Raw genomic sequence first — 26,779 nt, 5'->3', positions numbered from 1 at the left:
AACATTTGGTTTTGAACATTTAAGGACAAAAGTTTACACTTAAGGACAATATACTCTCCACTTGCCACATGTCATGAGTTAATTTACTTTTTTACCCTTAACTACTTATTTTGACTTGTAATCCCTTTATAAGGATTAAATCTTACAAATAAGGACAATCTGCTCTCCACTTGCCACATGTCATGAGTTAATTTACTTTTTTACCCTTAACTACTCTTTTTGACTTCTAATCCCTTTATATTACTTTTTTTTGTTTTTCTGAGAATAATCCCTTTATGTTACTATTTTTTTTTCCCTGAGAATAATCCGTTTATGTTACTTTTTTTCCCCCTTAACTACTCATTTTGATTTCTAATCCCTTTATATTACTTTTTTTTTCTTTTTCTAAGAATAATCCCTTTATATTACTTTTTTTTTTTTTCTGAGAATAATCTGTTTATATTACTTTTTTTTTTCCTGAGAATAATCCATTTATGTTGCTTCTCAAAAGAAAAAAAATATATATATATATCTTTCTTTTACACGTTGCTAAGAGAAAGAATCTCAGACCTCACTCTCCTACTACTCTTATCTCATCGCCTAATCCTACTATTGCACTCGTCCAATCCTGCTACTGCACTCGCTGCACTCATACTCGTCAAGTTCTGCTACTGCACTTGTACTCGTGTCCAGTTCTGCTACTCATGTTCTGCTATTGCACTCGTCATTGCCTAATCCTGCTACTGCACTCGCTGCACTCATACTCCGTCTAGTTCTGCTATTGCCCTCGTACTCGTGTTCTGCTACTGCACTCGTCATCGCCTAATCCTGCTACTGCACTCGCTGAACTCATACTCGTCCAATTCTGCTACTGCATTTGTACTCGTGTCCAGTTCTGCTACTCGTGTTCTGCTACTGCACTCGTCATCACCTAATCCTGCTATTGCACTCGTCATCACCTAATCCTGCTACTGCACTCGTTCAATCCTGCTACTGTACTCGCTGCACTCATACTCGTCCAGTTCTACTACTGCACTTGTACTCGTGTTTTGCTACTGCACTCGTCATCGCCTAATCCTGCTACTGCACTCGTCATCGCCTAATCCTGCTACTGCACTCGTCATCACCTAATCCTGCTACTGCACTCGTCATCACCTAATCCAGCTACTGCACTCGTTCAATCCTGCTACTGTACTCGCTGCACTCATACTCGTCCAGTTCTACTACTGCACTTGTACTCGTGTTTTGCTACTGCACTCGTCATCGCCTAATCCTGCTACTGCACTCGTTCAATCCTGCTACTGTACCCGCTGCAATCATACTCGTCCAGTTCTGCTACTGCACTTGTAGTCGTGTTCTGCTACTGCACTCGTCATCGCCTAATCCTGCTACTACACTCGTCCAATCCTGCTACTGCACTCGCTGCACTCATACATGTCTAGTTCTGCTACTGCACTTGTACTCGTGTTTTGCTACTGCACTCATTCAATCCTGCTACTGCACTTGCTGCACTCATACTCGTCCAGTTCTGCTACTGCACTTGTAGTCGTGTTCTGCTACTGCACTCGTCATCGCCTAATCCTGCTACTACACTCGTCCAATCCTGCTACTGCACTCGCTGCACTCATACATGTCTAGTTCTGCTACTGCACTTGAACTCGTGTTTTGCTACTGCACTTGCTGCACTCATACTCGTCCAGTTCTGCTACTGCACTTGTACTCGTGGTCTGCTACTGCACTCGTCATCGCCTAATCTTGCTATTGCACTCGTCCTAACCTGCTACTGCACTCGCTGTACTCATACTACATGATGTTAGAACTACTACAAGATGTTTGGTACTGTGTTGACCGTTGCACATCTGCTACAAATTTGGCAAACTTTGAAGTAAATATATAACTTATAGTGTACAAACACTCCATCTCGCTAAGTACAGACCACACACAGAGAAGCAAAAAAAGAAGCTCACAATCTGAACAAACAGTCAACTACAACTAAAGCACAATGAGTTCGGGAATAAAAGCATCCCCAAAGTTGGACCTGCCTAGCAAACAATGCTCTTGAAGGATAATATTACATTATAGCACTAAAAAATGGAAACAAACGACTCATAATTTCTTGCAATGCAGATTGCATAGCAGCCTAAACAACAGCAGCACTAATAACAAAGCAACCAAAATCAAAAGGCAAAACCATATATGGCGAGACACGAATTGTAAATAACTATGCCAATACCATTCAACCTGCTGGCATACGCGCATAATTTACAATGATTGAAGAGTACTTATGAACCCGAAGATTCAACCCAATTCCTCTACCATTGATTTACCATAATTTTCCTAAAGATTTCACGATTTTAAAGTAGCACCTCTTCTTGCTCTTCAATTTCAATTTTGAATCCTGTTTCTGATCATCATGAAGTGGGTCTGGGTTGTTAACAATACCAGAATCAGAGGAAACAGAACAAGAATAAGAAGCAGTACCTGTAGAGGCAAAGACACAGCGTTTGACACAGCGTTTGAATCAGACAAGCAAAGCTGATTAAGCTCGGCCAAGGAAGAGTTCGTACTCAAGGATGCCAGAATTGAATCGAGAAACCCAGAACAGCCGCCAGAAACCACGAACAAAGCGACAACCAACGCTACCCAAAAACACCAATTGTTCAAAACACCAGCAAAACCAAAAACTAATTATAGCACGAGGTGGAGCACGACGAGAGGATAAATTTTCCTACCTCAGACACCACCGGTGATTGCCGGATTGGCCGGAAAATTCCCAGAAACCGACTGAAGATTCAGGCTTCACTCCGTCGCCGTCCATTGTCGCACGAGAAAGCCGAGACCAGAAATAGATCGGCGTTGAGGAGACGAACCAGACGCCGGTGGTCCGCCGTCACTTGGTCGCCGGAAAACAGAAATTTCGGTCGGGTCTTCTTCTGGGTCGCTGGGTCTCGAGAATGGGTCGAGTTGTCTCGATGCTTATCTGTTTTGGGGTGTTTGTATTGGGTCAGTGGCATACGTGTAAATATCTCATCAAACTAAGCATTTTGGTCTTTTTCCATTAAAATTAGGAGTCAGGCTTGCATCATTTCACTTTTGGGCCTGGGCTCATGTCCTTATTTGTATAAATCTTTTTGAAAGTAGGTTTTCTGTGTTTACATCTTTGGTCATGTGCTACTATGTAATTTTCTATATTGAGTGCCATCTATCCCCCTATGACCGGTCATTGAGGATAGACACAGTTTGAGTTTATCCCAGTCAACTGGGATCCTCGAAGGCCTAGGCTTCAGTTTGATCCTTCATTGTGTTGTGTAGAGTTAATCGGTAACCTAGGTTTCACTTAGGCCTCTTGTTTTTTTGGAGGAAAAAATTGCTGCGGCTGTGTTCGAGTCTCTCGAGTTAAAAGTGGGTGTGTTTTTATTCATACGACTCTAAATCTGTTTATTAGTACAAGAAAATTCTCGTTATTTAGATGTACTTAAAAAAAATAAAAATAAAAAACAAAGCAACGATAGAATGTAAAAACAAGCTCAGTTATAAACAATATTTCACTCCAAAAACCATCAACTCATGTGTATTGAAAAGAAAGAAAAAACGGAGCTAAAATACTGCCGGAAGGCAAATTGGCCTTTCATGGTAGACATCCAACAAAACAAACTCTGATAACAAACGATATACAGATTCATATCCCTACAACTTCATTTGGCAAACTAAAGAAACACAAAAAGATATACATAGAATAAAGAACCATAACCCAATGCAATGGCTCGGCCGAAAAAATGGGTAAAGGTAATAATACTAGCTAGCTAAAATTCATGAAACTGCAGCATCAAGTCTGTCTGGTCTACTCGTCTCCAACATAACTTAAACTAGCCACATTCATCACCTGGAAGGTAGTTCTGATGCTTGACCACTAGGAGAAGGATTTGATGAATTGGAAGGACCATTATCTTGAGAGGGTGTGCCACCCCACTTCAGCTCTGCATCAGATGGTTCAACCACATGCACTGACCCGTCAGTCATGCCAACTGCGATCTGGTTAGGCTCAGATGGATGAGCTGCTACAACCACAGGATAGGAGGGGTTGCCACCGCTGCAATTGTACAAAATTAGGTTCAGTATGGTAAAGAGAAAAATACACAAGGAACAGGGTTTTATTCAACAAAGAGCATGATACTTTCTGCTCACCTGAGAGAAAATGATGGTATATAAGCAGAAGGCGCTATTCGACATCTGAGTCTTAAGCTATCAGCATCAAAAACTCCCACAGCACCGTCACAAAAAGTAGCATAAACCAACAAACTATCGCATGAATATATTGCACATGAGATGGGAGCAGCAAGGGCATCTTTTGGAGACCACTGCCAACATACAGGGGAACAAAGAAAAGTCAAATTACAGTAAAGATGTACTAATTTTTCTATTCTAAAAGATGATGGATTAAAATAAATAAATCTCATCGTTCAAGACTTCAAGCATTTCTGGACAGATAACTTTTTACCTGAGTTAAACCCAAGATTGTTATATTACCGAGTAATGCTACAGTGAAAATAAAAATGTGCCTCAAACAAGAGTTTTCATTGAAAAGGGAGATGAGACATTGACCTTGGCACAGATGAGTATATTCTAACCATTGACTTTGGCACAGATGAGTATATTCTAACCAACTGTACACAAAATTTCATTGCAAATAGCTCATTTCTAACTTCTAAAGTTGTTTCACCACCAAACCAATATTATCAACTTATCTTAGCAATTCAAGATTAAATAGTAACGACTGTCTGGTGAATAACTTACAAAGCGTAAACAATCAAGCTTGCTGTCATACACAGCAATTTGGCTTTCATGGGCAACCAATAGATGTGTGTGATCGTTATGAAACTGAACTTTTGTTTCTCCAACCAATGGGGATTGCCGACCAGTTGGTGCTTGTATGAACCTTGTTTTCTTTTTCTCCCACCCATCAATGCTCCACACACATAACTACAACCAAGTCATTTAGAGTAAATGAAAATATCAAGCAATTATAGTCTATGGAATCAAATGTGAAATAATTTCCATAGAAATAAGATTAAAACACTCATTTTGTTTCATTAAAGCAGCATCTCATCTTAATGGAAAAACGTTTTATTTTTAAATTGTTCCCATTATAAATAACCAGCCACCAACCTGGGCATCAGCTCCTGAAGAGACCAGTATGTTAAGAGTCTGGGAAAATGCAAGGCCCGTTATCCGATTCTGGTGACCCTTAAGTTTGGTTTTGACCTGTCAATTCCATCTAACATTTAGTTTTTCAAATAACCAGACAAAATGAACAAAAGCTCAAAGACTTCAAGAACATAGATATAGCCATGGGAGGATCTTTACCTCATCAACCCTGACATTATATATTAAAATAGTAGAGTCCTCCATGCCAATAGCAATTATATTATTATCTTGAGGATGGAATGCCAGAAAAGTGGCAGCAGGAGGGGGAGATACAAATGTTGTCATGACCTGGAAAACAAACCCCAGGCTTATTCAGTAAACAATAATTAAATGAGATTGAATATTTGAGATACCAAATATAACTGAAGTGCAAATATATGCGCTACAGATATTTGTAGATGGTTCTAAAAGAAGCAGTAATAGCATACCTTAAATGTCATCATGTTGAACAAAGAGACCTTCCCGCCAGATGCAGACATTACGTAAGAATCATTTTTAGATAAAGCAATGCATGCAGTAGATTCCTCAGCTGGTTTATTGTCATTTACATCATTAGCCATAAGAATTCCATTCGGGGGCTGCCACAACTGTGGAACAACATATGCACTAGCCTGGAAAAATATCACAAGGTAGGAATCCATAAGAAACATAAACTAAATAACAGGTAGCAACACTTTAGGAAGGACAGAGGACAGAAGCCAGACCTTCCCTGATGGATTATTCCTGTCATTACGCGGCCACTTCCAAAGCTTGTGAACAGCATTGGAGGCGAGGGCTAACAGAGCCAAACCATTATTCGTGTACATTAGTCTCACAACCTGCAATTTCCAATAATTACCGTCGATATGGTATTACGGAATCTAGAATCAAGGATGTAAATGACTTTTTCCCTACAGCATATACGTATGCAGGCACTAATTTGTACCAGTTTTAGATGCAAAATCAGTAAAAGTATGTCCCCTAACTGAACAAAACTAAAGCAGAATTTGCTTTATTTGGTATAAAACCCAAAGAAAAGGAAAAAAAACATAGTTAATTAGAAGGTGAGTTTCCATTGGTGGGGGAAAACAACGAACACCAAAATGAAAACTAAAGAGGTGGGTCATCATCTCATGTATTATAATTAAAGGCTTCATTTACGAATAACTTTTTGAAAGAGGATTTATATATGTGTGTGTGCGCACGCACGTGTGTGCGTGTCTCCACACCTTTCCAGCTGTTGTAGAGTCGGGCAATCTTAAAGCTTTCATTTGAGAAGGATCCGCAATATCAGAAATTTTCCAGCTCTTAATCTTGTCTATATCATCAGGGATCCGAGGTTTAACATCAACAAGCCTGCTGTTCTCCATATTACCCTGCATTGAAAACCAATATAAATGCACGAACATAGGCAGCATTAAAAACTTCATGCCACAAAAACTTACCAGACTACTGATAGAAACAGCAGGTTGGATTCTATCAGCACGTTCGAGGGTTGGAGCAACAGCGTTAGAAACATTCCCAATGGGGCCTAGTGCATTGACAATCAAAGGCTGCCAGAACAAAAGTAACAAACAGTAAGCAATAAAATTACCTAGCTGACAGAAATTAAAATACGAAGCAATAATGTCAGCATAGCATACACAATTGGCACGCATCATATTGATACTGATAGACAAATAATGGATAGGGCCAGCAAACATTTTAGAAATACTGCCCTCAGGAGGACATAGCAAAGACTACCTTAGTGTTGATGGGCTCAGAAGTGCCTCGGTTTCTCTCCATAGCTTTGCTCTCCAACATCCTTATCAAGCGCAAACCATCATTATTTGCTAAAATCTTTATACCGCTGTCAGTCGTTGTTACAGCTAACAAGGAACCTTCTTTGTTGAATCTGAGTCTAGGACTAGCCTGCAAAAAGTAAAACAGACAAAAATTACTTCTGTGACTTATCTACTCCACATGAATGCTATTAGCATAGTGTAAAGGAGAGCATTACTCACAGGCAACCCGCCATCTGCATCAACAGCTGTCAGCACATTGGTATTGTCCATATCCCAGAACTTTATTTGAAATTCATCACCAGCGGCTAGGAACCGGTTCCTTGTTGTGTCAAACTGGACAACATCCAAAGAGCGTTTTCTAAACCCAGAATATGTCCGTTTGATGGCCCCTTCGCTCTCATTCCACTCCACCAGATGAGATTCACCTTCTTTACTCGTTCCACATGAGAAGAGTCTACACATACAATATGCATCTACTTTAAGAAACATATATATTTGAGCGATAAATTTAATATACACTAATGGCTTCCAAGATTATAGAAGAAATAACTGAAAACATTGATGGAAATGTTCCAGAAAGGGGGGAGATGGGAAAATTACTGTAAACTCTCTCAAATTTGCATCATTAGAAATGAGGAGGCTTACTGACTAATAAAAGGAAAAAGAAGTATGAAAAGGCCTCCTCGAGTGATTTATTATTCAAAGGCTTTCCCAAATTTGCAATCAACTAAATATAATGGAGTTCACATATGGCAAATAATAATATAGACACGAACACATCCAGCAGTTTATTAGGACCTCACTTTCATCTGAACAAACTTTACCTGGTTCCATCTGCACTATAAGCCATCATGGTGCACCAAAGTCCAGGAGCATCATAGTCCACCCTTGACCCCAAACAATCATATAGCCAAGCTTTAATCTTCCCATCAATCGCAGTTGAAAAAATGAACTGAAACAAGGACAAGTGCCCTGGTTATACAAGTATAATGGCGATTTTCCCAGCTTCATTTGTTATGTGAATGAATGGCAGACTCCAGCTAATATCTACAAGTCAACATGTTGAAAAGCTACACTATCCAAAGGATACATACTTGTATATTTTCTTTGTAATGAGGGCACACTGAATATACAGGAGCTTCATGGCCTTCAAATGTATATTGTCTGCGTCCGGCTGCAGCATCCCATACCTGTCACAGAGATACTCACAATCAGGAAGCCCAGACCTCTTGTGTGTACAAACCACATCAAATCTTACAGCTAATACCTTAATCACTTTATCATCTCCGCAAGTAACAATACACAATTGCTTGTTGGGATGAGCAAATGCAATGTCATTAACACCGCCAACGTGAGCATCAATCTAAAGAATGAGAAAGATTGTCAATGACCAGTTCCAGTTCCCATAGAGAAAATTATCTGAAGTACAAGCCTACCTCCAAATGTTGTCTCAATTCTCCAGTTGGATTGTTAGTATATATCTGGACGATGTGCTTAGAAAATGCAACACCTGCACAATTTAGAAGGTAAGCCTATTTAACATAACAGATACTAGTTATTTAACTCATTAGATCAGGAGTATACATACCAAGCATAAGTCCATCTGGGCTCCAAACACAACGATTCACTGATATTGCAGCATCATTCAACAAAGCAGTCTGGTGAAAAAAAAAAAAAAAGGATTGGTTTAGAGTATAATCAGTCACTTCTAGAATCACAATATATGGTACCAGATGTTAGTGTGAAGGAGTCACCTACCCTGGTTATGGAAGAAAATCCCATAAGACTCAACTCTATATCCTTCCATAAACTGGACTCGTTATGAGTTTATGAAGGGTCATAACGCACTACTGACTAAACTAAACGAATCATCACCAATATGTAGTCAAAACGTATAATACCTGCAGTGGCATTGACGCAGCTTGTATATCCCAGACCTTGAAAGGTTTATGTACCAACCTTTCCCGGGATCCTAATTCCCAAAGACTGATGTCGCCAACATTTGTCCCAACTACAAACAAATAGTTGAAAATTTCAACAACAAAAAAAATTAAATGAACCTGGAGACATTCAATGCACCATAATAACATCTTTAAGTACAAACCTAGAAGAATATTTTGTTGCTGTGGATGAAAGTCCATGCTCATTACATTAGATCCTTGACTAAGGGTCCGAACAACAGCCTTCGGAAGGTCATCTTGTGAATAAGCATTGGAACTAAGCATCACCCCAGAAAAGGACACCTGCAAGAACATGGTGAGTGTATCATTTCTTTCTTCAAGATTTAATCAGAGAGTTGCAGCGGAATCTCAAATTTGTAGTACCAATACAAGTAACAAACATGACAACTGAGCTTGAAAAATAAATTCTTCCCTCTTCATACCTCATCAGATGGGCCAGTACGAATACGCTTAATCAAGTGCTCTGAATCAGCTGATTGATAATCCATCCCTGTAACACCTGTCGGCGTCCTTGGGTGCTTTAAGAAAGCAGCTGTATAAAGCAAACATAATGGTAAAAAAAATATTAAAAAAAATCATCTTCAAGGCCTAAAAAAAAAAAAATAGAGCTAAAAGCATTTAGTATTACATATGAACCTACTCACCTGCACTAGAAGGCTGCACAAGACCAGGAGGAGCTGCTGCAACAGCAGGGTGAGGCATAGAAGGATTAGCATTTGACATCCACCCAGCAATAGCACCAGGAGAAGGGGAGACAACAGGCTGAAATGGCTGCACAGAGATAAAGGGCTGATCTGAGTATCATTAAACATTGCTGCACTTCACTCTTATGCAGATGAATAGATGCAACTTACACCATGGGCTCCAATAGGAGGAAATGCACCAGCCTTTGGAATTGGTCCAACAAGGGGATTGTTTGTGGGAGGAGGACGAGATCCATTAGCATTCGGAGTGCAAGAATGATCCATAAATAGTGTTTTAATATCAGGATTTGGACGGGGATTCTTGCAAAGTTGGTGCTGCCAGTTGAGACTGAAAATTCAAAAGGGAAATGAACTTAGAAAGAGCAACTCTTTTAGAAAATACTATATGAGAAAGAAGTAAAAATTCCAGGAAGTCAGTTCTCTAATTGATAAGCAGAATTAGTGATAAATAATCAATCAATTCTCTTATCGATTAGAAGGGGCACTCGCTACAGAATTTTCAGGCATCTCACAGCATATCCAGAAGCTTGGTTGTAAAAAGAGTTGATAACAAGTTGACAACAAACTTGCACAAAATAAGTTAAAGAGGGGAGCGAGAGTGACCTCTGGTTTATCAAAGTCCTTAACCGTGAACTTTTGAAGGACGGAAATGCAAGTTTATCACGAAATAATGGGTTCGCTTCAATGAGCTTTTTAAGTTCTATAAGCATGATATTCCGAGCAGATTTTGTGTCCCCGTACTTGGAAAGCTGCTCATTTTGCCTGATGATATAATACAATAGAACTGTGTGAGGACCAATTATCAAGCATACTGCCATGTTGACAATGAACCAGCAGAGGAAAACAAGCAATACCTGAAGTTGTCAAGAGTGAGCAACTGAGTGATCTCCTTGAAAAGTTCCTCATTAAAAGATGCAAAAACCTTAAGGTCCTTCACAAGAATCTCAACAGCCTTCGCCCTATCCTGCCTGATAGCAGAAATAGACATTCAAACAAGCTTATCAGACAGCTGCATAACAACATATCAAACGAACCCTACAATGCTACAGAAAAAGTTCAATCCTACACCAACTAACGACTGAGCTTCTTTCCTTACTTTGAAGAAGATAAAAATAAAAACCACCATTTGCCTTTTTCACATCAACTTGGTATTGAATTTAGTACAGTCAACAGAGGGGAGAAACAGCTTGTTTGCATCAATTCAACATATTTATAAATATCAAAAGCGATGGGTTTGAATGTCACCTATCGAGAGCTTCCAAATATTTCTGCTTCCTGATTTCAAAGAAGATCTTCATTGAATACCGATTGTCTTCAACTTTAGTGAAGCCACCCAAATATCGCTCGACTTCGTCCCACTCTCCAGCCTGGACTTGATCCTCAAAATGCTTCATATTGAAGAAAAAGCCAGACTCTTGCTCTAGCCTAAAAGTTCAGAAGATGCACATTACATACAAGGACACGTAATCAAAACACAGACTAAAATATTTACAGTCTTTTCTTTCCCTAAACACAGGTAACAACTGAACAAAACATCATCATAAAACCGAAACTTACTTATGAACTGTTTCCTTGAACTTCTCCTCGTCCAAGAACTGTAAAATCAAGAACACCAGTTCCCTACTCAAGGAAGACATTGCCCCAGGTAATCCTAACCGCTCCAGTGCAAAGATTGGTGATCAAATCAACTACAATTTTATTTGGGTTTTACCCGAACTCCTTTTCGGATCCGAAAAGGTCAACAATGAAACAAAAAATCAAAGCCGCAGAACCTATTTCTTCCTTCACCTTTCCTATAATTGTGCTAATCTTTGCATCAAACCATTCATCATCAACCAACTTCTTAAAATCACCAATTTCACAGAGAACCAACAATCATCTAACCTCCAGCTCAGTAAAAGTAAATGCCTTCCATCACCAGATAAATTTCCAGAGCAATACCCACCAAAAAAAAGCACAAATACCCAAAACAAAAACAACACAAGCAAACCTCTTGGTTCAAGCAAACCCACTTCACATAAACCCCAAATAAGCCCTCAAATTTCAGATTCAACAATAAAGATCCAACCTTTACTCCAAGCTCACCCAATCAAAACCAGAGCCCACCCAAAGTTTCGACCTTGATTTCAAAATCCGGGTTGGGTAATCGAGATTGAGAAAAGCTTTACAGAGAGTTCACCAGAGACCCAGCAAAATCAAACATTTCTTTCTTCTTCTTCTTCTTCTTCTTCTAGGGTTAGGGTTTCTTTTCTCCGAAGCTCTCTGCTTTCCTCTCTCTTTCTCTCTGCTAAAACTCTGCAACAACAACAACAACCCCCTTCACTTTCTCTCTCTAAAAATGTTTACTTTGTATCTGTCTCTCTCTCTCTCTCTCCCTTCTCTCTATCTTTATATACTTTTTTCTCTCTGTAGGACAGAGACAAAGCTTGTGCTGTTTTGTGCTTTTGCTTGGGGCACTCACTCTCTCTATCTCCTCCTCTCTCTCTCTCTCTCAGTCTTTCAATTTCTGCTTTTATTAATTAATTTTCTTTTCCATTTTTGTATATATATCTGCTTAAATATGCTCTCTCTCTCTCTCTCCACTATCTCTTTCTCTCTCTCTACCTGACTTTCCTCCCTTACTCTAAATTGGACTCTAGTGACTATATATATATACATCACAGTCTACCTAGTAATGCTGAGACTGCACAGAAAAAACCCTAGTAGACCACTGGCAAATAATAATTCGCTGCATGACTCGCTCCAGTGGTTCCATGAGCTCGTGTTGCTATTGGTCCAGTGGCTTTATGGAAGGTCCGTGATAGTCATACATTTGGGTGACATGTGTGCTTCTTAACCCCAAATGGTACCCTCACACGTGGAAGCGATGGGGTTTTACTTTGTTTTTGTTCCAAAAGAAAGCATAATTGAGGTGTGCCTTAAACAGTCTCTCATTGAAGTCGGCAGTCGTCCTTTTCCCACTTTTTCTCACATTCACTTAATGCAACAACTTCACTTTCAACACCCTTTTACCAAAGAAAAATTCGTTTTCAATCACGTTACTTCGTTTTCAATTCTATTCAAAGAAGAAGACAGAAAGAAAACATCTTCCTTTCTCGACAAGATAAAATACTTGCTTCGTAACCGGATCTAAATTAAAGCTCGTAAAATGATTCGCTCAAGCCTGTCATGTGTAGTTTTCCTTGATATTTATAGATAAGATTTGATTAAATAAAAAATATCAACTCTCGCCAATGCATTTGATGATTATTAAATTTCATTATTTATAAATATGTCGTACTTTAAATTTTCACTTGTTATATTTATTTCATCATAAGTGAATTAACGGTAAAAAAAAATTACCCATGAAAGAGATGTTGTATTTACCCAAACCAACAGCTGGCTTCTTGGATAGTGCAAGGTTTCAATCCCTTTTAGTTAATTTTTTTTTTTTTTTTTTTGAGAATAATCCCTTTTAGGTGATTGAATAGCCTATTCATATTGAAAGGTGACCTTCAAAAGCTGCATGGGCTTTTTTAGAGTAAAGTGGTAGATGCGTGGTCGATTTGTCCTTCCCAACCCATCCAATCGTGAGTATCGTACACGTAAAAATGAAAAGGGAAGCTAGTACTCGTGAAAGAGTAAATTCGTTGTAAATAATAGTACTAGTCCTGACAATTATGACATTATTTGTTGGACATGTTAGTACTAGACCTGACCATGATAATTGATAACAAGAAGCAATAATTGCGCGAGCACATTTCCGTAGACTATACTTGTAGTGGAATTACATTTATTTTCAATGCTGAACTGATTAGCCTGACTTCCATTTTGTAAGGTTGTAATGTTGAACAAACCATGTGCTATGTAAAGATTGAAAATCATTTTATTCAGTTCCCTTTGCTAGCTAGGCTGGCCTGGCCATCCATAATGGACCAACCGGAACACAAATTCTGATGAGCACACCCTAAACAAGAAGAGCAAAAGTTTCCTAATGAAAAAGGAAAATTATTGAGTTTACTTAATTGTTTATCCAATTCAAACTCATTATATTCTTCTCACAAAATATTATTTTATAATCTGAATGATTTTTTTTTCTTTCTAAATGTCATGAAATAAATTAGGTCAAAAATAAAAAAATAATAATAATGTGTTTATTAATTTAGCTCAATTGACTGAATGAATTTTTTTTTTTTTCGAGTTCATGAAAAATTTGGTGCCAATAAATCAAAATTAAAATAAATGGACTTGTACCAGACAAAATAAAAACAAATGGAGGATGGCGATTGTGCCGCGTAACCACATCACCTCGTACTTATTTACCACTACCTCCTCTCACTATTCAATTTCTGGTGGTCCCCACTGGTTTCTTCTTTTTCCAACAATAAAATGATTTTATATTTTTATGACTTTTTCGATTAAGAATCTAATTTATTATCTACCAATCAATCAACCTGTCATCGTCGGGCGTAGTGCGCAGTAGCTGTCTTGTAATAGGGGTCTGTGATAAGCAGGACTGCTTATCACAATATTGGAATGTGTTCCCACTTTCCTGACAACATTTATGTTTTTCTTTTTCTTAATTTCCCAGATCTAACGCCCCTCGGCGTTTATTGCATGTAACACTCACACCATAATTCCCTCTGAATTTAAAGACATCACACTCAGAATTTGGGACCACTTCAAAAAAAAATTCAAAGGACAACTGAAAGTGGATTTGAAATCAACTTCAGTGGCCCAGAAATACATAGGGGCACAGCACAGCGTAACGCCAAGTGGCGTCGTATCATCAATAGATTTGGGTAAGTGAGCTTGTCAAGGCCACCGCCTTATTGTACGGAACCACACGTGGACGGCGGACCTACTTTCTATTAACTATAATACTAGGGTTAGCAAACAAATGACGTTCACTCCAAAACGAAGGCCCACCAACCTATTGACTCACAAGGCCCAATCACAATCCAAGGTCCAACCGTAATGATGAAGGCAAGGTAGGCACTCATTTATGGTTGGAAAACCTTAAGAGTGTGTTTGGATGAGGGAAAAAATGATGGAATTTAATTGAAAGTGAGGATTTCATAATTCTTAAAAGCCAATTCCCTTGTTTGGCATTATCAGATTGGTAGTTTTAAATTTCTCTGTGGAAAAAAACGAAGGAATTCGTTATTTAAATTCCTCACTTCAATTTCCACCAAAATAGGTGTTATTTACGAATTCCTTTGCAGTATTCAATTTTTATTTCCAAAATAAGACTTTTCTATTTTATATTTTTATTTGTTTTAAACTTTATTAATTTATTACACATTTCAAATCCTAAATAGATGCAACCAAACAATAGAAATTGCAATTAATGGAATTTTAGATTGATGGAGTTAAAGATTCCATCATTTATAAATTCCTACGGATTTTATAATGTTCTCATCCAAACGCACCGTAAAAGAAAATGAAACACCCTCCAAAGAAATTTAAACTAAAAAGCGAAAAATACAGTTGATCCATATACATACATACATACGAATACTATTGCAGCAAGCATTGTGCTTACCCCATGTGCAAACTTTGGTGGATGCCCTATTTAGTGGCAATGAAGGTTATATATGACAGTTGCTCTTACAAAACTTGGTCCAGGATGATCAGGCAACTTTGTTGATGATGGCGGAGGCGTAGTTGGCAATTGTTGATTCCGGGGATTGGCGGAGCCGTCCGATCACGGGGAACAACTCAGATGAACGGAGGAAATCTCTGCAGGGCGGATGCGAGCACATTTTTGCCAATGAAAACAGAGCTATTTTGAGAGGTGACTCTTGCGCTGAATCTTTCCTACTTGGGTTCAGAGCCAACACTGAGCACTCTGCCACCAACTTCAGCAAAGACTGCAACATTCACCAACTAAATTCTTAGTCATATTCATGAAAGTATAACATTATGAACAAGATTGGACCATTTCCTATTCAGTATTAAAACCAGCAAACTGTATGATCTATAGTCATTTCCTGATATATTTCAAGATAAAGTAGGAAGGGGAAATGGGGATGCACAAGAAAGCTGTATAAGATTATTTCAGATGGCTAACAAAAGTGAAAGACCACCAACCTGCATGGCTCCTCTAGAGACAATGTCTTCGCAAAGTTTGTTGGAGTTGCGGATAAGATTGCTTAGTGCACCTGCTGCATTTGCTTTAGTCTTGTCTTCCTCAGATGAAAGCAACAAATTGGCAAGCTGGGGGATAGATCTCCGCAGCTCTTCATACAACATATCATTATGGTAAGCGGCATTGCCAATCTGCGCAGAAAAGAGAGGAGAGATAGAAAGAGAGAAAGTGTGTGTCAGAATGAAGAATTCTAGCCACATAGCTACAAGGTTTAATTAATTACTCTCTACATATGTTTCTGATTCTGGAAGATTAATGACTATTGCGATGTAGTAAATTATAACCATCTATTGTAACAGTCGGCTACAATGGAACAGTATTTTTATTGCAGGGCAACAGAACTTACAGCAAAACAAGCAAATTTCCGTGTACGTTTGTCTGGGTCAGAGCATCGATCAATAAGGAGACCAATGATTTGATTCTTTGCCTGGATCATCATCATATTCAATTGTAAGACAAAATGGAGATCATCCAGTATCTGCCTACGTGTGTGCTTGTGGGTAGGATAAGCTTCAGATATCCAGATTATAGAGTTTTTGAGCGACACAAAACTTCAAAGCAATCCATTGTTCTCCAAATAGGAGCCAACATATTTCTAAGGATGCTTAGTTTACTTACTAGGGAACTGTAAAAGTAGGAGCTGTGCCGGCACATATTGCCTAGAGCACTGCAAGCCTTCGAACGCACACTAGGATCTTCATGGGTAAGAAATCCCTTGAAGAACTCCAGCAGAGAAGCTCGATTAATGTATTCGTAGAATCCCTAAACACCAAAAAGTATTAAGTACAAGATAGTGTTAAAAACAAATGTTCATGTATCTTCCTATGTTGAGATAGTAAGATTTAACAATACTAAATATAATATTAGCCAACCATTGAAAGTGGAAAAGGAGAGATGAAATTGAGTTTGGAAGACCAAAAGCATTTAGAGGGTTTATATAACCCTAACGTAGGCCCCAAATCTTATCTGGAATTTGATTGACAAGGAAATGATATTGATTAAAGGTAACCAAATCTAACCTTGTCCATGCGTGCCAAATCAGAAACAATCATCAGAACATCCAGCATGACTTCTTTTGGGCTTGAACGATCGAGCAATCTTCTCATCCTAGTAGGATCCAACAAGCCTTTACCCACAAGTTGAACTGCCAATGGTCGGTGACCAATCATTTTAGCCAGAAAGGCCACAGGTCTTCCCAAATCTTTTAACTCCAAATGTTCTAGACACCAAAGAATGATACCAGGCACTCCAACCTGAAAAATTCAGAAGCAATAGAATGAGAAACGCATAGGTCCTTGAGTACCAGGATGGCACCAGATTCAGCATATTAACTGATTCTGCATATCCCATATAATAACTCAACGTCAGTATCCCTAGTAGTGTATCATTCAAACAAAGAATTTGAAGTATCACATGAACCATCCTGAAAAAGAATCTACATATGAAACAAAACCCATTCCCTTGCCCTGTGTAGAGGAGGAAAAATAAAATGAAAAGGATCAAACCTCCAAAAGGATTTTAATATATTTTCCCAGGTCTTCCTCAATCACCTTCACCATGTCTCTGTCTTCAACGCCAACTTTCACACCTGGTGAACCCATGTTCAGAAGGATCCCACTGTTCACTGAGGCAGTCGCTGATGGCAATCCTGGAGCATTCTGAACAGCCACAAAAGGAAATGCCAAGAGGTCAATTACTGCATTTGTTATATCTCTTACGCCATCCATTCCTCCACCAGGCCCAACCCAGGACTTTACAAGTTTGAGATGCATGTCAGATATCAAGTCAGAGAGGAGTTTGATATGCTCACTTCTAAGCAGAATCTGACGAAAGGTTAAGGCTCCACCAGAAAGGCACTGACAAATAGATGATACTGTCCATACAACTCCAATAGGGGAAAGCCCAACTTGATCATTTGTGCTGGCAACTTCTTGAGGAGAAGCATTTTGTTGGTTTTTGGCTAACAAATTGATTAGAAGCAGAGGGATATTGCTTGCACAAAGTTGTTGAACAGCTAAGGGTCCTCCCCATCTCAGTCTGGCCTCCAGCAAGCCAACACATCCATCCCTAAGACCATGCCAGTTTGAGAGAACACCGTTGGTGCCATTAGGACCCGATACAATCTCATTGTTTGATGAAAGTTTGAGGCATTCACAAAGTGTCGCAGTTTGAGGAATCAAAGGCACTGCTACCTCAAAGACAGAGGACCCAACAGAAGCTCCAGATTCAAGGGACAAAATAGATGCCAGTGCCAACATGGCTGCTGCACTGTGAGTTTGAGAGGAAGTATTTGTGCTCTCACCGGAAGAAAAGTGATGAGCAAGGGCAGAAAGTCGAGAAAGCTGCTTCTTCGAGGATGTAGTAAGCATAAACAATGCAGAATTTCTTCCAGTTGCCTTTAAACATTGTGCAACTGATGCAAGGATGAGGCAGGAATGCAGAACCAACATAGTGGGATCGGTTATTTTGCTCTTCAAGTTGGTTGTCTCAATTGCTTGTGGATCTTTATTTTGAGATGAAATGCACACAGACAACAAAGAGAATATCTCAAAAATTATGGTTCCATCACCTCCACCACTGACAACAGTAGTTACAGGTAAAGAACTAGGCAGGCCACAAAGAATGCCAGGAACAATTCCACTCTGCAAGCAGCACCTCAACAATAGCTGAAACATGAAAGGCATATCTGTCATGTTAAAAAATGCAAGCTAGAGAAAGACCCAAATATGATTAGAAACATTTGGTACATTCTCATGAAAAAACACTTTCAAATTACTGTGTAGATTCAAAAATCATTGTTTACGTGTGGATAATTAGGAGAGAGAAACACCTGAATACCAGCACAGAGTGAAGCCTCAAGACGTTGATGAAGGCAATAATGGATGGCAACCTGAACTGGTTTAGATCTAACTAATGCTCTAGTAACTACAGCTACTAGTCTTGCTGATTCTGTTCCAATCAAAGAACCTCCTCGATCTTGAGCCCTTGATGGACTGCGCAAAGTGTTTAGCGGAAAGGAAATGGCATTTCCTTTTGTCGAAAAAAACTCTGATGTATCTACCAGCAACCAAATAGCCATGCATGCTTCACAGGCTGAACGTGACATATTTGAAGGACCCGAAATAAGACCTGCTCCAGCAGTAGCTAAGCAGAGACAAAGCTGATCCACTAAACCAGATGTTTTAGCATGATCCAAAATCTGTTTCACTGCTTCATTAGGATCAGAAACAGCCTGTTTCAGACCCTGATTAACTCTTGTTAACATGACAGTAATGCAAGCTATGGACTCAAACAAAACTCTTCCAGATGCATCTTCACTGCCACCAACAACCTACACATTGAACAAGATGAGAACCAGAAGCAGGACCTTAACTTGTTGCTGTAAAGTAATATAATATGTACCACAGAAAATCAAACCTGTGAAAAAATATCAGCTAAAGCAACCCAGTGCCTGAAATATGAGCCTCCAATGCCATGTCCAGCAATGTCTACCAAAACTTTAATTACTGAGAAACTCTGCAAAAGTAAGAAGCAAGATTCTGATCATACTTTTATCATCAAACAGCAAGAGAAGGGGCGATAGTCATATTTGCTTCTTAATCTGTTTATCCATTGAAACTGTTTAAGGTATTAAATCTCAAAAGTTGCATAACTTGTATAAAACAAAATCTCAGAAGAGTGGGTAGACAGGACAGAGATGAAAACAACAAATATATGTACATGAACAAAAATTTAAAAATTTAAATAAAAAAGCGCATTTGGGGATGGAGAAGGTAATAAGGTTTTCATCTGTCCATCAATCTGACACTGTTTCAGATACTAAATTATTGTGAGACTTCTACAAACCAAATCTCAGAAGTTGGAGGAGATAGGAAGGGGATGAAAACAACAATATATGAGTGAAAAAACAAAAGGGCTCATTTGGCATCTAGAAGTGTAGTATGCTAAGTTTCTTTTCTATTGAACTTTAATGAATACTGAGACATGCAATGTGCAGATACAAGGATTGTACGAGCATGACAAAGGTGCAATTTCAAATAACCAAAAGAGCACGGTCATTTTAATGACAGCTAATCAATCCCATGAAACACAAATTTCAAGCATTTACGGCTACAGAAATGTATGTCAACATCAGATACAAAAGCCCAAAGTAATTAAATGAATAAATATGAGTTATAGAAGAAGCAATCATACCTTTGCTCTAAACTCATTCAGTTCAGAAGATTTGATGCCCACAATGAAGGTGGTATAAACAAGAATTTCATGTATGATTTCATCAAGTAGGCCACTGGAAGTGATGGCACCAGCTGCAACTAAGTTTGAAAGGATTCTTAAAGACTGGTTTGAAGTAAGAATATCTTGATCCCTGTGTTTTCAACAAACAATGAAGTATTAAAGAACCGAATAATAGAGTAGGTTATATTCAGAACAGTCGTGCAATTCAACTTCACCTGCTAGAGTTTTGGGATCCTTGCGAGCATCTTTTTAGTGGTAGCAAAACATGTGCTAATGCTTCATTATCTTGACCAATTATTTGTGCACCTTTAACTGTACGAGAGTTATTTTCCAGTCTGTCGAGAATTTGACAACCTGAAGCAAACCATCAGTTAAGTCACCTGTGATAGCTACGTCATGTAAATTTAAGTAATGATAACAAGAGTTATGCTCTTCCATCAAATTTCATTGAATTTTCATTCTGGAATCAAATAAACTCTAAACAACCCAGACAATGATAACTTGGGGCAGCGGAGGGGCAGAGACTTATGGAACATAATATTGATCTGGTTGATATAAACTGCCTGAACTAAAGAAAATAATCAGATTTCTCGTTATGGAAACTCTTATACCTGACTGTTTAACTTTATCAGGATTTGCAAACCCTGGAAACTCCTCATTTGGAGAAGAATTGACTGCTTTAGAGTCTGGAATATTTGTTTGAGCATCATTTTGGAAACTTATTCCACTGTTGTTCTCTGAAGAAGCTGGAGAGTTGACTTTACCAATTACATGGTAAGAAGTTAATGACAACTGAAAGAAAAAGAAAAAAAAAAGAAACACTTAAAGAACAGAATAACGTGTTACCAGGACTAGAAACAGCCAAGCCACCTGATGTTTGGATTTTGTTTCCTTCACCCCTCCATGCTGCAACGCACCCCCTTTCTGCAGCAGTAGCAGAACGCATTTCCTGGAATAGGTTCAATAGTTGCATTAGTTCAGTGTTTCTACAACTAGGCATGTACAAGGCTACCTATGCAATACAAGACGAAGAACTTCCCTTGTCTTGACCTAATGATATACTGAACTCATTGTTAAACAAAATACAAGGTTAAGTACTACTTTCATTTTACAATTAAATATATCACAAGTTTCATCAATACAGCCCTTATGATCAGTTTCTCATTCCTTTTCTCAGAAATATATAACAACCAAGATTATAATTACCCTAGCCTCCAGTTCTTCAGTTGTCTCCTTAACAAATGGGTGTTCCAAAAGAGCTGGCCAAGTCAAACGATTTTGAGGCATCTGTTTACCAATAACAAATGACCAGCAGCATTATTGGCAGAAATATTCAAACTATTCAACAGAAAGAACCACATATTTGAAGTTATATAACAACCTTATTGAGCAATCCCTTCAGAAAGTTTTTAAAATTTGAACTCATGTTGTCAGGGTATTTAACTGGATCCTGAAAATTTTTAAAAGCAATATTAGAGTACACCTTTTATTGAGATACACAGCATGAACACAAAATTTGAATACATGTACCTTCACAATATGCCGAATGAGTGCATATACTGAATTTGTATAAAATGGAGGCTGGCCAACAAATAATTCATATCTGTTGTGCACACAAAAAAATAAGACATAAAAAGTAAGGGAAAAAAGAAGAAAAGATAAGGCAGAAAAAGAGCAGACCCAGAGAGGCTGTGGAACTTGGGATTACAATGGTTTATATAATTTAATTTGATATTGCAATACAATCCATTATAAAGTGTTGAAGAACAGCTAGACTAAATAAGCAATAAGGTAACAAAACAAACAATGTGAAGGAATGGATTAAATTAAAAATCCTCTTGAGCAAATTTAGAAAATGTTGAAGAACAGATACACCGAGTGAGCAATAAGGTGAAAACAAACAAAGTGAAGGAACAGATTAATTAGAAACTGTTGAGCAAAGTTATAGAAATACAAGAATCCATTACATGCAACATTGGTTAATATGTAACACATAGCCCAGTTGAATAAAAACTAAAGGAAATTGTTCTGCCAGAGAGTTTAAGTAAAGGGATGCAACTTACAATATAACTCCGAGAGACCATAAATCTGCAGTGTGGTTGTAAGGTTGTTCCCGTACTAGTTCAGGAGCCATGTACAGGGGAGTACCTAAGGAACATTAATGCAAACGTCACTGCATCAGTCAACAAAGTAACATAGATTCTTTAGTATCTAACAGTTAATCCAGAATCATTCTGACCTTTTATGGATCGCAAAACAACAGTATTTGTGGACATTGCACGTGCAAACCCAAAGTCACAGAGCTGTAACAATAATAGGATTCACAAGTTAAGTGATACCAGCAAACAGACACCCAGACTTATAAGAATACTAATTGCACACACTCAACCTTAACAATAGAACCAGCACCAATGAGAATGTTTTGTGGTTTCATGTCACGATGGATGATGCGGTTTGAATGGAGATAATGCAATGCTCTCACCTGCAATATTTGGTAAACATAAAATTATCAAACCCTAACCGGAAAGACCAAATAGTTAGTTATGATAATCAATTGAGATGGAACCAAAACTGGTAACAATGAAAGTACCAATTGCTTAGCAATTGCTTGAACTTGTTCTTCTGGAAGGTGCTTATCATCTTCAAGAATTTCAAATAGTTCACCCTGCATATCAAAGAAAAGTCCTTGATAATTAAACATCTGCAAGAGTTTCCTACTTTCCATAATAACATGCTAGTCTAGATAAACAAACACAGTCAACATATGTGTTTTAGATAAGGAAGAAATCAATACTTGTGCAAACTCTGTGACAACACAGAATTCTTGTGGGCTTTCAAAGGAATCAAGCATTTCAATGATATTTTCATGTTTTAGCTTCCTTAGAATCTGCAGATATAGCAGCACAAGACGTCATACAACAGACAACAATTAAAAAAAAAGGAGCAATAACCAAATCAAGGAAGCTATACATATACACAGATTTGTTTGAGTTGAGAAAAAACCAGCCTAATACCTCTATTTCTTGTCTTAAATTGTGGATATCCTTGTCGCTTTTCCCATGTTTCATAATAAATTTCATTGCAACGGTCTGAAAAACAGCCACAAAACATGTAATCGCATAAAAAAAAAAAAAAAGAAGTTTTCAGAAATGCAGAGCACAAGTACCTGCCCAGTGAACTTGCGTCTTCCCTTGTATACCTTCCCAAAGGAACCTTCGCCTACAAGCTCAATGACATGATAATTCTCGACACCCATACTCTAAATCCACAGATGTATTTATACCTCTACTCTTTATAGTCCTGTAAGTCATACATTACAGTCAATTAATGCAACTCAATTAAACTCATTCACGAACCATGCTTTACTGATTGAAATTTGGAAACAAAATTACTCAATTAATCTAGGTGTCAATACCTACAGGCTGTTCAAAACTGCTAACTCAACCATACCTAAATTGCTAAAAACTGCTAGCATAGTAAAATCAAGCTAGCTTTGTTCAAATCTTCCAGCAAAAATTACCAAATATAACGATTCGCACATCAATTGCAATCACGATTTTACCAAATCTAACTATAACTTCGAGATCCTGATATGACAATAAAACCGAAACCCTAACATTCGTACCCGTCGCCATGATCCCAACCCGAAACAAAAAAATCGAAAACAATGAACTAGGGCTAGTGGTTTACTAAGAACAGCGAATCGAAGTAAATGAATCGGCGACTAATTTAGTAGACCAGAACCAGCAGATTAGGGAGAATAATTAATGGAGGCGTAACAGTACCTTGAGCTTCGATCTGAGCATGAAAGGAATTGCTATCAATTTCAGAGAGAGAGAGAGATTTGAAAAATGGTGGATGAGAAAATGAGAGAGAGGGTTTCCGTTTTTTTGGATTTCTCCCGCCCAGTTAAGCTTTTTTTTTATTTTTCAAAGTTAAATTTCGGCGTTCTATTTTTCAAAATGATTTTGAGAGGGCTGTGCCCGGTGTGACTGCTCGGATTGGAGAAAGCGTGTGAGTGAGAGAGAGTTTCAGTTCAACACACACTGTCGTTCGGCTGAAAACGACACTGAAATAGATGCTGTAATGTTGTATGACATCATTAGCTTCTTTCTTTTTTGACAAATATGACATCATTAGTTATATATGGGAGTTTTAGGATCATTCACACGGAGCAATTATTTCTGTAGTTCCTAAGTACCACGTATTCTGAAACTCAGTTAATCGAGTGAATACGATCGGAAAAAATAAGGAAATAAAGAGCTGGACCAATTGGCAGAGAAACAAAACCCACGTGAACCAATCATATGATTTTTGGACTACCAAGACCACAAACACGTGGTCTAGTCCAAAGACCAATCATATGGTCTTTGGATACTTCTATATTCACTTATTCACGAAAAAATACGTATGTTATGAGGATTATTATGAAAAATATATAGATATACATTTTAATTTTTAATTTTTTTTTTTTTGGAAATGAATATTTATATATTCGCACGGCGATACTAAGCCACCACTTGAAAAATACATACACCAAAATCTAAGTCCTCGTAACAATAAATTTTTTATTTTTTTTTTAGAATCCTCGTAACAATAAATTGTAATGTCTGTTTGGCCTAAACGGGGTACAAAGCCCTAGCAAGTAGATATCATTATAGACATTACTGCACACTTATTTTAAGTGACTAAAAATAAAATAAAGCATGAAAAAAACCTCGACCTATATGATGAACAAAACTAAAACAATCAATTAATAAATCCGCATATCGAATGTAATTGGTGTACATCAAAACTAGCCAACAGATATATCATAAAAGGGAAGCTACAAAAAGAAATATATAGCGGCCATTGGGCCAGAGCCTAAAGCCCAAACATAAGTACTTGGATTTTTTAAATTTGGAGTTTATACCATCAACATGTAGAGGTGGAAGACTAGCTCTATATGTCTATTGTACATGTAAATTTGGATGTCGATTGTCACGACCAGACTAGCTCGCTCCGGTTTATGACGTAACAAATTAATGTAAAACAGAACAAAACTAGATTAGATGAATCAAAGAGATGATAACATTTATCTAGCTAGATATAGTATATATCTCAAGGGATTCCATTTGTAATTTTGAATGTATAGTATATATACGGGGGTCTTCCTCGAATAAAGAGGGTGCAGCAACGCATGTCACTCGGAAACATGTTTTGTTAATGTGCATAAGTGGCCGGAGGAGAGGGCACACCGGCGTGAACTGTGAACGTGTTGAGGACAGTTCTCATCATCAAAGAAATCGATCGATAATGCAGGCAGTGCACGAACCTAGCTAGCTAGCTACATGAAAATGTTTGAGATGCAATTATGCACATAAGTTTTCAACAGCTCCCCTTTAGCTAAATTCAGTTGAAATAGAAATTCTATAAATCGATATTATTGAGCTTATGATGAGAAAGAACAGGGTCGATCGATCCATCTATTTGTGATCGAGTTGTGATATTAAAATTATATGATTCAAAGGTGCCTCAAACAAGGAACAGCCGATAGGGGCCAGAACTTAATAGCTAGCTAGCTAGGTGGAATATTATTTTGGTTTCTCAAGTCATTTCATCAGATTCAATATTGGATATCTATCAGAATCTAAACACAAATGATATATCTCTTTGGATTGTATATATAGTAAAACCTTTTCACAAAAGTCTATGCATTGTATTATACTATGATTAGAATATGTAAATATTACATATATCTATTACAAATACTTACCCAAAGAATTTAGCATGCTGGGCGGCCTCTGCAATTCTTGGAACTCAGGACGACTGAAGAGTACTTAAAAGTAGAGATGGTAAGAAGAAGAAGAAGAAGAAGGCAATAAACGAAGATTGGTGAGACCATAGAATGGTCCATTGCGCGTTTGTGCAGGTAAGAATCGCTCCGTCATCCTCACAACGGCTGCTGTATATACCATTAAAAGCTCTGCAGCAATGGCTACCGGTATCATTATCGTATCTCCAGCTAATGAGAGTGTGCCAACTTTTAGTTAAGAGTGTGCTTTTGAAAAATGCTCCCTAGCTTGCATACGTTTTTTTCAAGGACTATTGGTAAAGGAATGCATTTCAAAGTCTGACTACAATTACTAGTTTACTACCAAAAGAGGCACATATGTTGGGAAAGAAGGGCCACCTTAATACAAGATTAATGGATAATTAGTCATCCCAGTATCCAACTTTTTTCCACCTCTCGTGTGATTTAATGGGCCGAGACAGTACTAGTACTTTTTTCCACCATGTAAAATAATGGGATTACAAGAAACAATCTCACTTTATAAGTGACTAAACTTCACTAAGTGGTAACACACACTATCTCTCAGGAGGAATTTTCTTCTCACTAATCTCTCAAGGGTGAGGATCTCGCTACTATCACAAACTCTCTGTACGTAGTTTGGATGACTCTGTCTTGGTTGTGTTGCTGCAATCTTTCATGCCAATATATAGACCGACTTCATGCACATACCATGCAAATCATGCACGTAACATGCAATTGGAAGCAAAGTCAAGCTTCCTTCCTTATTTCATGATTCAATGCTTGCATGCTTATTATTTTATTAATGCATGTCACCTCCATCTTTAATTTAAAGATTGCTGCCACCTCCAACCTATGCTTATAGGTTTGTTTCTTACCTTTCAAACTCTACTGCACCAACTTTGAAATCCAGTCAATCCACATACTAAATGCAATATGAAAAGCATTCTCCATGTTGATGGGTCAATCCCTAAAGTCCTAAACCTATGCTTTATAGGTTTGTTTCTTAC

At 38.1% G+C, this 26,779-nt stretch overlaps 2 protein-coding genes across 3 annotated transcripts; both read right to left on the bottom strand.

The window, feature by feature from the left end:
• Positions 1 to 3,553: 3,553 nt before the first annotated feature.
• On the bottom strand, positions 3,554 to 12,059 carry LOC133714014 (protein TOPLESS-RELATED PROTEIN 2-like). The gene is made up of 25 exons (XM_062140029.1): positions 11,170 to 12,059; positions 10,858 to 11,037; positions 10,467 to 10,580; positions 10,216 to 10,374; positions 9,763 to 9,940; positions 9,553 to 9,679; positions 9,331 to 9,440; positions 9,052 to 9,190; positions 8,849 to 8,958; positions 8,536 to 8,605; positions 8,384 to 8,457; positions 8,215 to 8,310; positions 8,042 to 8,137; positions 7,772 to 7,899; positions 7,167 to 7,401; positions 6,907 to 7,074; positions 6,609 to 6,716; positions 6,393 to 6,539; positions 5,889 to 6,002; positions 5,613 to 5,795; positions 5,344 to 5,472; positions 5,146 to 5,241; positions 4,774 to 4,959; positions 4,165 to 4,337; positions 3,554 to 4,069 (listed from the first exon to the last, which is right to left on the bottom strand). The coding sequence occupies exons 1-25, from the start codon at positions 11,247 to 11,249 to the stop codon at positions 3,859 to 3,861; spliced, it is 3,411 nt and encodes a 1,136-aa protein (XP_061996013.1). The 5' UTR covers positions 11,250 to 12,059; the 3' UTR covers positions 3,554 to 3,858.
• A 2,966-nt stretch (positions 12,060 to 15,025) lies between these two features.
• On the bottom strand, positions 15,026 to 23,918 carry LOC133717989 (serine/threonine-protein kinase TIO). Of its 2 annotated transcripts, none has more exons than XM_062144758.1 (23): positions 23,764 to 23,918; positions 23,145 to 23,278; positions 22,993 to 23,067; positions 22,773 to 22,865; positions 22,569 to 22,643; positions 22,368 to 22,460; positions 22,218 to 22,281; positions 22,042 to 22,126; positions 21,509 to 21,581; positions 21,360 to 21,428; positions 21,185 to 21,265; positions 20,825 to 20,927; positions 20,590 to 20,736; positions 20,194 to 20,332; positions 19,937 to 20,108; positions 19,160 to 19,258; positions 18,573 to 19,073; positions 17,248 to 18,408; positions 16,762 to 16,995; positions 16,361 to 16,504; positions 16,089 to 16,169; positions 15,685 to 15,873; positions 15,026 to 15,464 (listed from the first exon to the last, which is right to left on the bottom strand). In XM_062144758.1, the coding sequence occupies exons 2-23, from the start codon at positions 23,232 to 23,234 to the stop codon at positions 15,225 to 15,227; spliced, it is 4,008 nt and encodes a 1,335-aa protein (XP_062000742.1). In that variant the 5' UTR covers positions 23,235 to 23,278; positions 23,764 to 23,918; the 3' UTR covers positions 15,026 to 15,224. The 2 variants fall into 2 exon arrangements, with proteins under 2 accessions (XP_062000742.1, XP_062000743.1); XM_062144759.1 differs by having other exon boundaries at positions 20,590 to 20,724.
• Positions 23,919 to 26,779: the final 2,861 nt, after the last annotated feature.

This window comes from Rosa rugosa, chromosome 6 (genome assembly GCF_958449725.1).
Source record: "Rosa rugosa chromosome 6, drRosRugo1.1, whole genome shotgun sequence".
In the NCBI taxonomy this organism is placed as follows: Eukaryota; Viridiplantae; Streptophyta; class Magnoliopsida; order Rosales; family Rosaceae; genus Rosa; species Rosa rugosa.
The sequence above is the reverse complement of the archived record's forward strand: the minus strand, read 5'-3'. Positions and strand labels throughout refer to the sequence as shown.

Coding starts and splice junctions, on each gene's coding strand:
- LOC133714014 (XM_062140029.1), bottom strand. CDS start 11,249: ATGTCTTCCTTGAGTAGGGAACTGGTGTTCTTGATTTTACAGTTCTTG. Junction 9,191..9,330: donor GTACTGGCCCATCTGATGAG/GTATGAAGAGGG, acceptor ATGTTCTTGCAG/GTGTCCTTTTCTGGGGTGAT. Junction 7,402..7,771: donor TATAGTGCAGATGGAACCAG/GTAAAGTTTGTT, acceptor TTGTATGTGTAG/ACTCTTCTCATGTGGAACGA.
- LOC133717989 (XM_062144758.1), bottom strand. CDS start 23,234: ATGGGTGTCGAGAATTATCATGTCATTGAGCTTGTAGGCGAAGGTTCC. Junction 23,068..23,144: donor GACGCAAGTTCACTGGGCAG/GTACTTGTGCTC, acceptor GCTGTTTTTCAG/ACCGTTGCAATGAAATTTAT. Junction 16,505..16,761: donor ATTTGGCACGCATGGACAAG/GTTAGATTTGGT, acceptor TTTGGTGTTTAG/GGATTCTACGAATACATTAA.